This window comes from Eleginops maclovinus, chromosome 12 (assembly GCF_036324505.1).
Source record: "Eleginops maclovinus isolate JMC-PN-2008 ecotype Puerto Natales chromosome 12, JC_Emac_rtc_rv5, whole genome shotgun sequence".
Taxonomy (NCBI): Eukaryota; Metazoa; Chordata; class Actinopteri; order Perciformes; family Eleginopidae; genus Eleginops; species Eleginops maclovinus.
Genome location: NC_086360.1, coordinates 20,174,964 through 20,193,619, shown reverse-complemented (window position 1 = coordinate 20,193,619; position 18,656 = coordinate 20,174,964). Strand labels below are relative to the sequence as shown.

The following is an 18,656-nucleotide window of genomic DNA, read 5'->3' as shown; positions in this document are numbered from 1 at the left end:
AGTGTCTCAGCCACACAGACAGCAGTGAGGAATGAGCCACTTCCTGAAGCTGAACATGAGTGAAGAAGGGGCTTAGGCCTGCTTGTTGGGGTGGGTCTAGTGGGCGGTGGAGCAACAGAGGTGAGGAGAGGGGATTTAAGATTTCAGACTGAGATAAATGGACATATATTTCCCTTGCTGCTACCAGTGTAGGCTGAGAAACGAGCTTGTTGAAGCAGAAAACTAATTTTGCAATAATCCAGACACACTGAAGATGATAAAAAATATTTAATCTCATGTTCTTTTTCAAAATAAGCAACATACATCAGATGCATTTCATTTCTCAAACAGGAAATGTACATCATATTTTCTTTTCCCACTCCTGACCAACCTATGTCTCGGCTCCTTATTTCTGTCCTTGGTCAGAACTGGGCACATGAAGATGAACAGGCAGGCAACGTTGCAGGCGGAAAAAGACAGATTTTATAAAATGAGGCAGGCATACACCTACTTTACAACACCAGACCATCAACAGGCATACTGTATAAAATAGAAACATAAATTAAATAGTTAGCTATGTACAATATTTAAAAAATAAATAGTCTCATTTTAACTTGGTGCAAATGAAAGTGCTTTTTTTTCCCTTTACAGCTGTCAGTCTGATACATTCCATTATATATTTTCTCTACATCATATAAAATAAAAACACTTTGGTTCGCTTGCAAACAGAGCTAAAATCCATTACTAAAAGGAAACGGTATTTGGATGCAATACCACACAATAGTCACTACAATTTGTTGAAAAATAACTACATACAGTAGTAGACACATACAGTACATATCAGGTATTCAAACAGTCCCTTCAGGCATGATAAAAAGCCATCCTTCATGAGACAGAGTGTGTTTGTTGAGGAGGCTATAATCAGTCGAAGACGCTGCTCTTAGGGGACAGTCTGTTATTGTCTTTCAAGTGGATTCCTCGAAACAACAAAACAAAATCAATGGCCCTCTGGAGTGACAGATCCAGGCCTGTTGATATTTAAGTATGGAGATGGATGGGTAAAAGGGGGGTGGGGGGTAAAGCTGATGGCAAGCAGAGCGAGAGGATGACAAAATGGCAGAGGAGAGCTCTAGTCGTTGTGGAAAGGGGGGTTAGAGCAATACAGACAGACAGAGACAGACGCAGGGGGAGATGGAACAAAAAGATGAAGAAATGGGGGAGATGGAGGCAGGGATCAGTAGGATGAGAGGAGACCTCCTCAAATGTAGCCTGAGCTGTGATCTTTCAACAGATGCTCAGCAAGAAGCCCAGGAGACCGTCCCTTCAGACAGGGTCGCAACCCCGCTCACAGACGAATGAGGGAACCGCAGAGAGAGCAAACGAAGAGAAGCATGATGGGAAGGGGGATCTAGAATAGCATAAAACACACACACATCCCGACACCTCAGCCTAAGTCCCCTCAGAGCCTCGTCCTGTCACACAGAGACTTGCTGCTCATCTAGCTGACGGCCCTATACACCAGCAAACTCCACACCAAATAACAGCTGGCACTTCCGCTGCACCACACACACACACAGTTTTACATGCTGACACACATCGACTGAATCTAAGCATCAGTCTACAGCTGGAGGTGAGATACAATTGAAACACACACCGGCGCAGAGAAAAGCGATGTGTCTTTGATTGCATAAACGTGTGTACGCAAACACTCTTACATGCACAGTTCACACACACAAGGCTCTGTCTCTGGGAAGACGGATCAAAGTTGAGCTGTGGGCACAGGAGGTGGGGCAGATGGAGAGGGCGGCCAGCCTGGGGCACAGCATCACAGAGAGCATGTTTGTGTGAGTGTGTGTGCCTAAGAGGGAGAGAATGTGCCTGCTCAAATGGGATCTTATGCTTTCATCTGTGAGTAGGTAGATACAGTCTGTGTATGCAGAATCTCTTAAAGAAGCAGTGTATTCACATTGTTGTTGTTGTTGTTGTTGTATTTTAAGATGTCTGCATGCACGCGTGTGTGTGAGTTCTTTTCTTGCGTGGCCGCTGAAGCAAACTCACAGGGAGATGAGAGGAAAGGAGACCAGCCTTTCAAACCAGATTAGGGCTGTGGCTGCCTAAAGGCCTGCCTGCCTGGCGACACTCCGCATTGACTGGGTGACATCTATATTAACACCACGACATCAGAAGGCCCAGTCAGTGAGCCTGCTGATGGAGTGGCAGGGGATTCTGACATTGTTTTAAAGGCTACGGCTATATTATCTGGATATGTGGAAGTGATAAAGGTTTGGGATAACACACCAACTGTGTAATACTTAACAGTGTTTCCTTTGGGTATTATCTAATGATGATTATGTAATCACAATCTATTTAAAGAAGAACAGACTCACTGTACTCTAACTAATACCACCGTGGTTCCTTTTTTAGTGTGGAATTAATATCTTTAAAAGAGCAAATTTGGCAATTGTTTTTAAGCACGGACAGATAGCATCACAAGCCTTCAGCCTGTTGGTCCAGGTTTGTGTTAAAGGGACATATCTGGAGGCTACTACAATAATTGCTAATCAACTTGGCCGGCTGAGTTAAGTGGAAACAATCCAAATTACTGCCAGTGAACATAATATCATTAGAGCATCCAAGAGGAAAGAAAACCAAAGACACTTCAGTACAAAAACAATAAAAAAAATATGAACATATTACCAAAATCATTTAATAAATACAATATGAGCTAAAAACAAAACGTAAAGGTCCATTGCAGAAAGTTAGTATAAGGCTTGTATTTTTATAAACATGGAGTAAAAATTTATTTTTGCGACGATGTGTATAAATGCTTAAACTCCTTTCACTTGTTGTGTGACACTTGTCACTTGTGGCAAGCAGATGGACATAGTCCTCCGAGCTGTCAGAGTGACGGAGAGAAGAAAAAGGGATTGGATCCCACGGCTGAGAAAAAGGTCATTCCTTCCATCTTTTCAACTCACATTTAAAATCAATCAACATTTTTCTTGTCTTTTTTTATACAAATATTACACTTCAGGAAACTGTACTGTATTGTAGTATACTGTACTGAACGTCATGAGGATTTAGAGACAGATAAAAAGGTTTAAGAGAAGAAAATAGAAAGGGAAAAAAAGGAAAGATAGCTGAGCCGATGTGGTCCAGGCTTCCTCTGCTCCTCAGTGTCCAGTTATAGACCACGAGAAGAAAAGTGGAGAAGAGAAGCGTCGGTGGGCGGACAGAGTCATCTTAGTCATCTACCCGGGGTTATTTTTCTTCCTTTTATTTGGACTGGAATTGGGATCCAGTTTCAGCTCTCGGTACTGCACCTGTTAAAACACACACACACACACACACACACACACACACACACACACACACACACACACACACACACACACACACACACACCACCCGGTCAGGTGGAAAGAGCAAAGGATGCTTGAATAGCACAGAAACCCTCCAGAGGCTCTCTGAGTCCAGCTGTGTGGAACAGTGGCCTCAGGGAAGGGATTACACAATGATTACAACACACACACACACACACACACACACACACACACACACACATATACATACACACACACACACACACACACACACTCCCATGTACACTGTTCAAAGCTCCAAATACACAGCGAACACACAAATACACACGTACTTCCGCAGATGTGGGACAGTGGCCTAAGGGAAGGGATCACACAAACAAACAGAGAACAGGGCAAGGCCTCATGGGAAAGCTTGGAGAGACAACAGAGTCATCTCAGTATGGCAGGATGGTTCTGAGAGAAAGTCCAGAGAGATGGGAAGGAGACAGAAGATAGTAAAAACAAACCTTAACCCTTTAAAAGCAAAGTCTGTGTTGGCTGCTAGTGGTAGTGACTTCTGTTTCACCTTGCATTAATATGTATCACATGTAGCTAAACCTTATACTGCATGGCTAAACAGCTACAAAATTATGAACTCTCAGTTCATGTGCAATTTAATTACGAGCAGATATATGAGACTGATGTCAATAAAGCAAAACATTTCAAAACTGATGGTTCAAGGTAATTTAATGTTATTTAATAACTACTTTTGAATCACAAAAAGGATATTTTGGTTGCACCTTATAATCCTTTGAAATTTGCTCAGCATCATCACTGACTTAATGTCATCCATTTCTTCCAAAGGGATCTGATTCCCAGAGCTTAGAAAGAAGCTGCTGTTAAGTGATGGACACTGACGCAACAGCATCACAAGGGCTGAGCGTCAACAACCAGAGACTGTCACTCTGGCAGTCTCTCACTTTCAGATGTGTGTGCATGCACACACAAATACAGTCGCTAGCCTAGACAGATTCAAGACACTGACAAGCACTAGCCACTGAATCAGAATACTAATAGAAAGAAAAAACAAGACTTAACAGTCACAGCACCAAAGAGCCAGTGTCGTCTGTGGGATCCTTGCTAGGCTGATGTACTGTAGGCTACTCTGCCTGTCTGACTGACTGACACCCTCTCTGATTCTCCAGGCAGACAACAAACTGACGTCAGTATGGTTTCTCTGTTCTGTCTCATGGTGGGTCTGTCTGCCGTGGACGGGAACAGCAGCGTGTCTCAGCACTGGCTAGGAACAAGCCTTTCTCATCCATCTTCTACTGGTTCCCACTGTTGCTTCAATGACGCCTCCCAGTATCCTCTGCCTGATTCAGTGTGTACAAATCTGAGATGCAAAGAGGCTGTGCTCCAATAAAGACACATGCGGACACATATGAATACCAGCAAGGAGAAAAAACACACACACGCACGCACGCACGCACGCACGCACATGCAAACACATGAAACCCTGCCACTCCTTTATCATTAAAATGTCATAGACATCCACTGACTGTACACACACATACAATGGGGTTTTTCAGTTCCTCTGTCTCAGCGGTGGTCACCGATGTCTCGTTACGGTGCTTACAGAGCGGTTAGGCCAGCATGTGTTGCTCTGTACGCCTCACTAGGCAGCCAGACTGCACTGATACAGATCAGAATACTCCTCACTGTCCACAAGGCAAACTAACATCCTTCTAGACAGCTGTACAAATAAAACCGGTTAGTTTGATACAGTGAGAGAGAAGAGAGTCCGACAAGATATGAGAAAATAACCCAGGTGGAGAAAACAAGGGTGGAGAGGAATGATGGGAAGCGAGATAAAGACGGGACAAAAATAAATCGGAAGATGAGGGGAGGAAGGGCAGAGAGCGGGACAAACCAACAGAAGAGGCAGGAGGAAAAACAGAGGTTGAAGAAGAGACTGGGTGAGAGAAAGGGAGATCTCGGGTGATGACAGATACTGTTCTCATATGGGTGTGGATCCTTTTATAGCCCTGCCAACTAAAGCAGACAACAGTGCAAAAAACCAGGAGACAGAGAGGGGTTTATATGGTCCCATCTGTGTGTGTGTTTTTGGGTATGTGTGTGTGCAGTGGTAGTTTGTTAGGGGACCATGACGGTCCTGGCAGAGTGCCAACTTTGACTGGGATCAATGACGGTTGTGTCTCAATGGATGAACAAGTAAAAGATGGTTGAATGATTTCATTCACACATGACCGAACGAGTAACATCACATCTGCATGAAGCGCCACACAGGAATGTCCCGTTAATACCAAATAATTGCAAGCAAATTCTCAAAATAATTCCCCTTATTAAAAATGTTTTACATATGCAACTCATTCTAACTTCATCTAAACTCTAAGCTGGCTTCTGTGGATCCAAAAGTAGGACAGGTATTGTGCGGGATCACTGGCGGTTGGTTGTCCCATTACACGGCCAAACGCCTACAGCAGCAAAAAGGAACACGGCAATTTAATTCTGCATGTTGACATTCCTGTCCAAACAAAACTATTTGTGAGTTCAGAAAAACAAAGAAAAGTTTGCATGTCAGTAAAAAGTAAGGTTTTGTTTCTCATGAAGAGAAGCGAAGGGGACTGACACAAACAAAGGGTGCAAGAAAAAAACAATATCTCAATCAAACAGGAGTTTTCTCTGTGAAGAGCTGCCAGCCAAGAAAAATGGGGCTCATGCGTCACCGGTTCGATTCCACCTCACAGGTGACAGGCCTGCCTGATGCTATACCCTTGGCTCCCCCGCTCACCTCACCTAATAACTCACACAAGCACATAGCAGCACACATAGGCAAACCCATGCTGACAACCATAGCTAGTTAAAGTCAAAAAGAGAAGAAAAGGCAGAGGAGGCGAAGAGAAAGTGGGACGTTAGCAAAATAAAAGAAACTGGAATTGGGTGAAAGTAAAAAGTGTGGTAATGCGGGGAGCACATAAGCAATTTGGTAGCGCGAGTGGGGAGCTTAAAGGGAACATCAACAGGAGAGGCAGTGGGTAAAGACCCAGCGCTGCTCAAAAGCCTGCTCCACCCTCGCTCCTCTCCGCTCCTCTCCCAAATGTTGACAGTACAAGTGCAAAACAGGCTTTGAAGTGTGCTCTACCGAAGGGGCGCCGTGTACCGTGCTTCGTTTAACGGTGTTACCCACAAAGCATCCCGGGACCTGCTCCTCTCTCCCTGTCTCTCATTCTCTCTCTCCCTCTCACATTGAACCTTTGACTGCGTTTTGATGATGCCAGTGTGGGCAGACAGACACAGCGAAACATAGGTGGGTGGGTGACAGTGGGAGGGAGAAAAAAGCAAATAGGCAAGTAAATAAAAGAAGTCAAAAAAGGCAAGGGAGCTGCATTTTAATGATACAATGGTATTCTGTCTTTTAGCCGTTTCCACAGAGCACAAACCTCAGTGGGGTTTCATCTCATGTGACGCCTAATGGAGCATAAGGGTTATTAAATGTTTCCGGGGAAACACTATTGTGTATAGCTCACACATCTGCAGATCGGAGGATTCAGCAAAGTCTTTTGCTGGGAAAGAAAAGGCATGTCAAGGTGACATAAATCAATGAGCAACAACAAAGTAAGGAAAGTTTGCCTATTAGCTGCTTTGGCACGACACATACAGTACTGAAAAGTGACTAATTGGACTGTTGCAGTTATATGTTTAAATTTGTCACAAAAGTGTGGAAGGACAAAGCAAGTGGAGAGAGAGACCTCTGCTAGATGTAAGTGATGACATCTGGCATCGTTTCAACCTTTTACTATCCTGCCTTTGGCCCCCGTGTGTCCAGTGAGGTTTCTTCCCCAACATAAATGTTGTCTAAAAATATTAACCCGACTCCCCACTGCTCATTAGGCGCTAAATTGGAATTCATGCTTATTTTTGTACTGGGGGTTTGATCCAGCTCCTTTACACCGATCATAAAGGGCCACTTGGCATGCTAATTGCCTTGGCCCTACTTACGCACTCCCTCGCTCACATGGCTAATGGTGTCGTAAAACATACTAGTGCACTGACACCTTCCGAACGCCAGGTAGGGAATACTTAGCACTATAAAGGTGCTCAGTTTGGCCTCGTTTAAAAGGACATGAAGGATTCCCTGATAATGACCATAACGATAGCTTACGCTGGTAAAAAATCCCAAGCACATACAAGGAACTGCTAGAGGGACAGTGACTCCTTCACACACCCACAGTACATACCATAACAGCCTTTAACATTGCTACTCACAGGGGGAGATAATAATGTAAGTAAACTGTTCAGGTTGCCTGTTGCTGCCTCCATTCACCACTGGGGATTTAGTTTTTAAAGGGTGTTTGACAGTGCTGTTAGGGGCCCAGTGTCTTTGATTTAAACAGCTTTGTTTGCAAGACCAAAGTTCCTTCAGTTAATGGTACAATCAAAGAGGGTTGGTTGCTAAATGAACACTGTTAACATTGAAAAGATGAGAAAACTTTGAGAGTCCAAAGACTGTTCCACAGTTACTGGGGAGCCGTACAGCGACATACATTATGACTGTGGCCCAGTGTGGATGCCCTTTGTATATAAAGTCATTATAACCTCATCAGTTCTTGCTGCACTGAAGCACCTCTAAATGATGCGGAACACCGCACTGAAACACACAAAGCACTACTGCTGGGAGAGCATGTGTGTGTCTGTGTTTATGTGTGTGTGTTAGGTCACACAAGGGCCCTGAAATAGCACTTCATTATTCATCCAGGGTATCAAGCATAGTGGGCCCCAGCACCAAAGCCAGTGGGTGCCATGGACACGTGCCTGTGAAGGGACGCTCCATTTGGACCCCAGCACCTCTCTGCATCATGCGAGAGCCTAAAGGGCTTGATCCCCACGGACAGTTTTGACCCAGTAAGGTGGGAGCAGGAAATGAGGTGAAGCCACCACCGTAGGCAGCTGTGGGACGTACCGCGGAGCAGAACGTTCTGGTCTGTTTTTAGCCAACGACCGCTGAGTGGGGTGTCTTCATAGGAAATTAACCTTTGGATTCAGTGAGAAAGTGATCAGTGCGGTCTCGGTTCTTTATCAGCTGACAGAGCAGCAGATCTGAACTTCATTCGCCTAATCTTATTGATACAAGCAAGACTTCCCTGCACTAAATAAACAAACCAGTTCACAAACCAACTTCTATCCTGAATTCTCTCTGTGTTGCTGTAATTCCATCGTTATCTTTTCTCCCCTGAAATCTATTCTTACCTCTTTCCCCTGGTCTTTCACCCTCATTACTTGGTAAGCCTCCAAACTGTCAGAGAAACCTGGCAACAATTACCATTCCGACAGCTGCAGCAATAACGGTTACAGTAGCACTTACAGTATTACTTATACAGTAGGCACAACTCCAGCAGCACGGGCACCAGACCAGAGCAGCATGCCTGCCCCCACCTTCCCTAGCCAGCAGGCCCTCATTAGGGGCCTTGTAAAGGCCTTATACCTGCCGGGCTTGGGCCCCTTCAACGCTCTGCTCCTCCAGGCTCCAGGTGTGTAAGGTGGCTGCACTTCACCGGAGGGGACAGCTTGGGCTCATTTAAGCCGATGGCTACCTGCCTAGTGCCTACTGCTGCAGCAGGCCCCAGTAAAATATGAAACTGTAAAACTGCACGGGGGCCGAAAGGGGGAGAAGACGGGGGGTTGGCTGGGGTGTGTAGGGGAGCAAGGATTATGACCCTGTAAAGATGAAAGAGGTTGCGGCAACAAGCGATCAAAAAGGAAGTGTGTCAGTGCTGATGTGGCAGGGGATTGGTCGTATCAGAGGCCCCGGTTTGTTCAGCCTGTGTGTGTTTATGCGTGTGTTCATGTGCGTGTGTATTGAACTCAGCACAGCAGGGCTTAACGGCCACAGCGGACACCATCGGTGCTGGATAACACAACGACTTTCACAAGCTGCCGCTTAATTGCAGTTTAAACTGCACTCCATCCTGAACAGCACAGCACGTTACTGTTAACACACGCACACACACACACACACACACACACACACACCTATATTTTACCTAACGAAGCATCTGTAGTCTTCAACCACAAAGTTAATCTGATCTCACGGTTAATGTAGAAGCAAAACCGCATGGGGCTGGTTAACTGTTGGTTTACACTCTGTTCCAATTACTAGCATAGCTGGGAAACAACAGCTAACTGTAATTGTGTGTGAGTGTGTGTGTGTATGAAGTCAATCAACCTAGTTATATGCTGGCCACTAAACTCACTTAACCTCGTTATCTTATTACACAGCTCCAGTTATGTATGTGGAAATTGAATTATACTAGGAAGCTTTTAATAAGAAAAACACAGGAACGACTTTGAAACAACAGGAGTAGATGTCTGCGTGGCCAGTCAGTTCACCCTGCTTAAAGAGTACAACAGTGAGAGGCCAACGGCTGAGAGGAAAAGAAAAGAGACAGAGATCAGGAGATAATATCAGGAGCCCTCACCCTTGCCCATGTACAGAACCGACAGATGTGTGGTCAAAAAGATATGAAAGATGAAAGGGATATGGAAAAGGAAAAGTTCACCCACCACTTGTACATCTGAGGGCACTCTGGACAGAAAGTCTAGCATCTCGTTGTTATCAATGGTGTAAGGGTCTCGCAGCTTCTTGGTGAATTTATTCACCCCTGTAGAGAGAGAAAAACGATCAGGTCAGGAAGGGAAGAGTTGGTAAAGATAGATGGACAGCAGTAGCACCCACTACATGTTGTACAGGTTGTTAAAGTCTTTATGGTTTTTGTGCTTGGTGAACATATGTATCAAACTCACTGATTGTGCCTTTTTGCCTAAATACAATGCATATAAAGAAGCACGAGACATTAAGATCGCATTACTCCGCCACAGATTTAATTAAGTACTGTATTTAAATTCTGTACATGCAATAAACATAAAACATGTTGATATTAGCTCACCCCAAGCTAGCACAATGTATCGCAGAGGGATGAAGTAGATGGTGATGGTGGCAGCTCCGAAAGCCACAATGGCCAGCCAGCTTAAGAAAGGCACAGTCCAGTTAAATGTGCTGAAAAGAGAGATGGAAAGTGAGTTTATTAGAAGCCATGGCAAAGCTTAGTGCAGCAAAACACTCTAAGAAGTAGTAAATGGAAAAGTTAAAGTCAGATGAGGGCATTTTTATTATTTTCAACGCCAACAAGCTGATTGGGATGTCCCTGCGCTATAAATTCATCACATTCAATGGAACTGTGCAGAGCGAAATAACTTGCACACTATAAAATCAGTCAAACAAGTGTGTCACCTTGATTTAAAATGTTTTTACCTTTGCCCAAAAAGGAACCTGTAGCCGTCTTTTTTATCACAGCTTTAAATTAAAACTAAATTCCATGCCTTCTCTTTGCTCTGTATGGATCCATTCAAAAGTGAGGACCTCAGTGTATGCAGGAGCCTGCAGTGTATACATGGTTTTGTGTGTGTGCGCGCGTGTGTGTGTGTGTGTGTGTGTGTGTGTGTGTGTGTGTGTGTGTGTGTGTGTGTGTGTGTGTGTGTGTGCGTGCGCGTGCGTGCGTGCGCATGTGCAGTGATGTGTTTAATCTAGTATGTACATGATTCAGTTAAGAGGTCACACAGGGTTAAGTGAAATGTGATGGGCATAAAGACAGGCAGCCTGTGTTTGTCTCTTGGGGCTGGGTGTCACGCTGGCAGTCTTTCCTGAGAGCAACCCAGTTATACTCAGTTAGGCTGGCAACGGGAAGCGGGGCAACCTGGCATTGCTAAAAAAACACTGGGATGAGCAGAGCAGAGCGGGGCAGAGCGGGCCCGCTGCCGAGGAGCGGGCTTACGACTCACTTCTTTATCCTCTCGCCATAGGAGGCCACTTCATCCAGTGCATTCTGCACACTGATGCACACGTCCTGAATGGCATAAAGCTTGTTCATGAAGCCCTTTCTCTCCGAGTCCTGCAAGAGGACAGATAGAGATGTAAGCGAGGGAGAAAGAAAGCGTGGTTTGAGGGAGGAAGAGATAGGTCGAGACAGTGAAGAGAGGGGAGGAGAGAGAGAAAAAAAGGAGAGAGAAGATAGAGGCTGGGCTCAGGCATCTTTGTGAAAACAATACATTTTAAATAGCGTCAAAGATTTGGGGTGGGGAGCCAAATCACTGGATATCCTGCATGAACTGACGGAGTGCTTTCATTCCAGGCAGTAATAAAGATATAAAGTCGGCAGAACAAATCAAAATGCTCACACTGGAAAATTTGAATATGTGAATAGAGAGGCAGAATTAACTGAAAGCCGAATTGATACATCAATCTTTGGGCGCTATTTCTTTCTCTCTCTGCTGCTGCTGCCAAGACAGCCATGAAGACCGGGCAGAGCCCTCTTTTGTTCAGCTGGCTGGCACACTGTGATGATGTCACCAGCCCTGACATCATTAACATCCTTATTAAACGTCGTCAGCCACCATGAAGAGCTTTTCCTTTTCAACTTTTGATGGTTGAGAACTTGAGAATACTGTGAGGAGCGGGGAAAGAAACCACAAACTAGGCAGGCAATCTGAAATCTACAATCCCCCCTCTTACTGAAACAGTGAAGTGAAGAACTGAAGAAGTCATGCAACAGTCAACGAGCTGCCTGCTGACTGACTGACAGGCAGGGACAGGATGGATCTGGACAGAATGAGGTGACAGAAAAGGATCGAGAGCCAATGGCTGAGTGAGGACATCAACACGCAGACCGGTTGTGGCTGGATGTGAGTGGTGGGCATGCTTAGGAGAAAGGACGGGGGGCAAAGCAAGAAGAGGAAGACTATCTGCTGTCAGGATAAACAATACAAGTTAGGATGAGTGTCCAAACCAATAAGAGGGCTTAATTATAAGACAATCATGTTTCAGTGAGTAACCATGCCAGCATGCAGACAGCTCTAGAATGTATATTCTTGCTGATATAGTGACAGTAAATTATGCTTTTAGGGAAGGGCGAGGGGTTGCTACCTTCTTTCTTCCCCATATTGTTGGAAGTATTTATTGAATAAATGGAATTCAGTTAAGAAAGAATAATAAATCTGTAAAGAAAATATGGATATTACATAGCTGTTGGAAAACTGACATTTATTAACCCAAAACAATAAGAAAAAAAAGGTGCAAAAGGAACCGAAAGATTATGGCACAAGCCAAAATGGCCATCAAACATTTATCTTTTGTCAGAGAAACAGCAGGTATAGCAATGGCCGTGTTATCGATGAAGATGGATGGGGCTTGTTAGATTAGAGAGGTAAAACTCACCATTATACACAAAGCAAGCGAAGACATGAAACCTCCAGGACCCCAGAGGCCTTTACCACACTTCGCTCCTTGAGGCAAGCCCCCCCACCTCACCACAATCGTCCCATTGAGACCCAAAACAACCACCCACCTCCCTCTGCCCCATAACCCACCTCTTTCCTTTTTTTTTTTAACCATCCACCCAGGATCAGATAATGGGAAAAATGAACCATGGAGCAGGCAGGGAGACCACATGGCCTCCCCAGTAAAACCACACAAGACAAATAGATATAATTAGACAGCGTCCCTGGGTTATTTTTCTTCGCAAATATTTTACAAGACTCCCATTCTTTCTTCCTCTGTTCCTCCTCTTCTTCTTAGTCCTTTCTTCAGCATCCATCTGTTTTTCATTTCTCTCTCAAACAAATCTCAAAAGCAGGGTCTATTGTGCTGGCCTGGGTTAGGCCGAGCCGAGCTGGGCTGGGCTGGGTAAGGCCGATTTATTTTCGGGAGAGTGTTTGAGGGCCAGGGGAGTGGTGTGAGAGAGCGGGCGGGGGTGGAGAGGATAGATCAGAGGTCATCGGAGTATAAACCATTGCCACATGCCCCTCGGACTGCGGTCTGACTCGTATTTCCTGTCTTCAAACACAGCTCAGGGAGGCGGGAGGTAGCAATAACACAGAGGGCCACGGAGAACCTTGTTTTCCCAGCTTCCCCGCACACTGCGCACATATGGAGCCAGGCAACCTGTTCCTATAATGGAACCTAATATGCACACAAACACACACGCACACACACCCTACAGCTATTAGATAAGGTTGATCTGCACACCTGGTCTTGCTGCGTTACTTTACAAACAATGTTATATCCTGACAGATTATACGATGAGGGCTCTTGGCTTCAAAAAGCAGTTTCTTTCTCTACAGAGCATGTTTGTCTGAGACTGAAGGAATTCAGACAGGAAGATGAGGATGGAGACATGGCATTCACACATCACAGTCAAGGTTAAAGGAATGGTTCTGTTGACGTGTTTTTAAACAACAATCTGTAAAGAATGTGGAAGGTAGGGACCTTTTTAAGACACATGTACACGTCCTCAAGAGCGGATCAGTCACTGGTATCTGACGTTAAATAAACTACTCTGTTTTGTCATTCTTTATGTGGTTTTATGGGCAATGTGTGTTGATGTGTGTCAACCAGCTCACGTTTTTACAGTCCTGAGTAGCTTGTAGTTTTACACAGGAAGATGAGTATGGCCTGTGCATAATACTCAGGGCCAGTGTTCCCATGTGTCTCTTCCTGTGTCAGTCAGTAAAACTAAATAGGTTTGGTTGGAGACCTGAAGCTAATAAAATTAAATCTGCAGGGCCTCTCGCTTTTACTTGGCTACAGTTGCAAATCCCAGCCCCTCTGACAACAGTGTTCAGAAGGATGAGGCTGCATGGCTTTAGCCTTTCAGACAGATAGTGTAATAAGCCTGCCTAATGAGTTTAGCATCATGCATTTTAATAGACTGCAACTGTAGGTTAATCTGCAATGTGCTACGCTGACATGTTACAGTACACTCGCAGTTCAGTTTGTGTAATACAAATTGTCATTGCAGTCGGCTGACAGAGCTTTCCTTCTTGACAATTCCATGTACTGTAAGACAGGTCTGAATATATGTAGATATAATGTATACTTTTCTGTAAGCTACACATACAGTATGTTCGTATGATGGATAGCACAGTACAGTTCATATAAAACTATGTGCAGTGCTATTGACTGCACTTAAGAAATATAATGATATCATCTGAGATTATTCATAACAGATCTATTAATCGCTTTCTGCCGCAAACAATTTCTTTGCCCAAAGGAGGCTAAATAATTGCATATACAGTAGAAGCAGTAACATTGAATGACCATAAAATGTATGCAAGAATATCAAGTATGATTTAGCATCACTGTTTGTGGGTTTACAGGACATATAAGGGAGAATTCAAAAGGCTTTCATTAATTTTCTAAAACATCAGTTATTTGTCACCTCAGAATGCATACTCCCGAGTGTCTATCTAACATTAATACAAAGGAATATTGAGGCCTTTACACACATTCCTGTCATTATTATGCATTCCCTTTGTCTTTTCTTTTGAAATGGTATATATCTCCTTCTTTGTTTTATAATGTACTGTATAGCAAAGGGTCAGGCTCAGTCAGAATGTGAAGTTGTGAGTTCAGAATAAAGTCAGAAGAACTGCATTAAAACATGTGTTAAATAAAAAAAACAGCATTGAAACAATCTCTTTGCCCTGTAAATGAAATGTTTCTGTGTGCAGATGACATCTTTGACATCAATTAGCTCTCATCAGCAGAGATATTTTCTAGTAGCAGTAATATTCAGTGAGTCGTTGTCCTTTGTTGGCAGAGAGTTCTTTTAATTGCACATATGCCGGCAAGAGCATACAAATGTATCTTTTGTGGTTATGTCCAAAGTTTGCATCATTGTTTGGTTGTTTGATATGATATCTCTGCCAAGCACCCATCAGTTTAGCATTGAGCCACCCTGTGTAGAAGTGTGTGGAACAGGATGCATCGTGGGATTGCTCCCATTAGAGAAGACAGAGGCTCATTAAAGTGATGCAAGCTGTTTGCATGCGTTAAGGAGAAACAACCCTCGGTGACACCAGAAAGAGCCCAGGGACACACACTCTCACATATACATAGACACAGCCAAGTCAGGCTAACCACAATGCACTTGCTGGTAAATTGTGGTAAACAAATGTGGTAAACTCCTTGAAACACTTGATTAAATATTTAACAAAAGGAAGATGAACAATGCCTCTGTGTACTCGGCTGCTCCATTTCTCTTTCAGCAAGATAGCATCACACCAGAGTACATCTATATGCAAAAGTGCAAAGCGAGCAGTTGTAAACTTTGCAAAGACAGTTTGTACTTCACTGACCCAAGGCCTAGAGCTAAACAAGAGAGAGGTCACTGAGGACTTAGCCTATTACCATGGACTCAAATATCTGTCCTATATCTACTGGGTGGAAATAGAGAGAGCCATTTGAGAATGCTTTAACCTCCGATCAGACTGTTCTCCCTGCTGGGTTACGCCATAAAAATGATAAACCTAACCGTTATAATGCAGTACCATACATCCCATCACACCACGAAATGAGTCTGAACCACAAGTGGCTGCTGCTCACTGCTGCTGTGCTAAAATTGCACCTGTTTTTCTTTGTTTTTCCTTTTTGCCTCTCACTCTGGCAGCACAGTAAAAATTGAAATGTCATATAAAACGTGACAGGATGCTAATATGTGGCTCCCAGAGGGCATCTGAAAGCGTTCTTGTTGGTTTTGTAACTGCAGAGGGGAGGCGGCATCCCTCTCATTTCCACCCCAGGAAAAAGGGGGGGAAAAAACACTGAAAAGTTAAGCAAGTTGAGGAATGCTTTAGGGGAGACACAAATTCAATTTTCAAAGCATGTGGAAGAATTAGAAATGACAGAATAATAAATAGCGCACATAATTAGCATCTTCTGTGTACTTAAAACGTGATCTGTTGCAAGCTCTCTTTGAAAAATCAAATACGGATGAAAGAAAATGAATTTGTTCCCATAAACATGATATTTGGCTGCGCGGAAATTAGAAATCATCTACAGAAATTAGATGAATATAAAATTGATTTAGTGACTGATGAGAATGAAACACCTCTAGCATCCTCTCGTGACCTTCAGTTCAGGCTTACTTGTTTTGCTGCATATTAACAAATTAGCAGATGGCCTGTATATAAAATGAGGAAAGCAAGAGTATGTATAGAAGGCTCACTGAATTGTAGTTTACTAACCATCTGATTGGTAACCAGCAGAATGACCCAAAATAGTTTTCCGTATTTTAATCGTATAGTTTCTTAGGATGGACATGTTTGGCAGAGAGTCAACTGTAGCATGGAGGGCTTTCTATCGTGTTGACCACTCAGATAGTTTAGCTCCTAAAAACAGAGACAAGTATTTACAGTAAGCCAATTTGAGCTTAAATTAAATAATATATTGAATCTGTGTCTATTCCAAGAATTACCAACTCCACTGGGCACGATGAGTTACAGATATTATCATATTGGGAATTAAGAAAGGCTGCTACCGAGGGGGTAACACAAACTTGGAATCCTAGAAGGACATCTACCCTCTGTCAGGAAATGACAACAACGAGACAAAAGGCCCTGCGACCAGCCTCAGATGCCACCATGCAGCCTGGCCCCTTGCCAGCACCACATGAAAGAGGCAGATGTTCCCCCTTTTTTTTTAAGAGCGGTTTTAATAAATAATTTATTTCATAGCACAACTAATCCATGAGCGAATGTGTGGAATACATCTCTATTTCCCTCCCTCTCTTTTTATCATAAACACATAAATATGTGTTAAACTAGGGTGTTGAGATGTGCTGCACGTCCTCCTGGTCCTCATCAAGCGGCTCGCTCACAAAAGGCCATGTTAAGATGTAAAGGGGCGTCCCGCTCCCATAGGCCCACTGTGAATGTGAGGAAAGTGTGTATGTCTGTGTATAGGGTGAACACACAGTTTTCCTGCTCCCACAAAGCCAAAGTCAAACTCCAGTTTAGACTGTCAGATGAAGGTGGACCAGTCAGACATAATGCTCTCTAGTACTAATTAGTCTCTTTGCCCAGCATAGTCCCACAGCGAGGATAAATATACACATATATGTAAAATACAGAGAAATTAGGAATAAAAGGACGAAGTGGCGGTGTCTAACTTTCAATTTGACCTCTGTTTCCTATCCAAACGAGAAGGTTTTTGGTGTTAGGGGTGTACATTTGTGTGTGTGTGTGTGTGTGTCTGATGAGTCTGGGTGGCAGGAGGTTGTTTGCCACTGATCATCTTTACCCATCTCCCCTAGGGGCCTCTCATCACCTCCACCACACCAGCCACTCCATCAGACAAGGTCACACACACACACACACACACACTCTCTGCACTTCCCCTTCCTCGCCTCCTGCTGAGCGCCACCCGACCCACGCCCAACCCGCACCCCCAGCCTGCCCAATTCTCCCTCACTGCGCCTCACCTCTGCTCCCCTGCTCCTGCGCTCTCCTTCCCCTGTCCTTCCCGGGATCATGCCTGGCAGTGTGTGATGAATGGGACACCATTACTCTTGTCCTCTGTTGGCCTGGTTTAGCTGCTCCAGCCTATCTCCCCCATCTGTCCGTCTGTCAGTTTGTCTGTCTTAGTCTCTCTGTCTGGGATGGCTTCAAACATCCACGTACTGGAATCATTTGTGAAGACCATGCTCAACGAGGAAGGTACAATTGTGTTTGCAACATTACTTTAGAAAATAGGTAAGTATGTTAAAAAAGGAAAACATTTTTTCTTTGGTTAAGCTTTTTTGATGTTGTTGGGTAGACTAAATATTGACATGAGTTTATCCTATATTATCCTTAATTAATATTAGAAAATATATGTTATTAAACAAGCATTAGGTAAAACACTTCATACTATTGCTTAGGGAAATGTACATTTGTTTCATCACCTAGGTTTCGCCTACCTTTAATTACATATTCATGTTCAGCGAGACACAGGCAATAGGAACAGCTGTAACATCCACTGTTTTAAACTTTGTTTCAGGAAGAGAAAAAATGACAGAGCGAGAGTGCATCGCTGTGAAGTGAAGGGATCACGTCTTCAAAAAAGTAAATAAAATATGCATCCTCTCTGTGCTCATTACAGATTTATGACTCTTGTTAAAAGAAAAGGTGGCGGCTGCCTTCTTACATGTCTGACTTTCAAATTCAGACGACACTACTGTCAAGTATTGTGCTCCACATTCTGTCCAATGAGAGACAGGGATGGGAGAGTGTGCCATCTTCAACATCCTATTTGGTGAGAGTCTCTAGGAGAGTTACTTTGGGTGGATGAGAGAGCACACAAGAACTCCTCACCTAGAGTGCAACGTGTACTCTTCGTGCTCCTTTGATGCATCGTTCATCAGTCAAATAGTTCAATTGGTTCACCACTTGTGTGTATGTGATTCAGAACAATAACAGTTGGGGGAGAAGGCGTTGCTACATTAGGCATAATGAGCATTGGGATTTACTTTACCAATGTGA

At 43.9% G+C, this 18,656-nt stretch overlaps 1 protein-coding gene across 5 annotated transcripts in view; it reads right to left on the bottom strand.

Annotated features, from left to right (window-relative positions):
• Positions 1-248: 248 nt before the first annotated feature.
• Positions 249-18,656, bottom strand: part of mctp1a (multiple C2 domains, transmembrane 1a) — a 134,538-nt gene continuing 116,130 nt past the window's right edge. For all 5 annotated transcript variants that reach the window (XM_063896734.1, XM_063896736.1, XM_063896735.1 and 2 more), the window contains 4 exons: positions 11,142-11,251; positions 10,250-10,359; positions 9,867-9,964; positions 249-3,302 (listed from right to left, as the gene is read on the bottom strand). In XM_063896734.1, the coding sequence (XP_063752804.1) occupies positions 3,231-3,302; positions 9,867-9,964; positions 10,250-10,359; positions 11,142-11,251 (390 nt within the window). In that variant the 3' untranslated portion in view covers positions 249-3,230. The remainder of the gene's footprint in view (positions 3,303-9,866; positions 9,965-10,249; positions 10,360-11,141; positions 11,252-18,656) is intronic.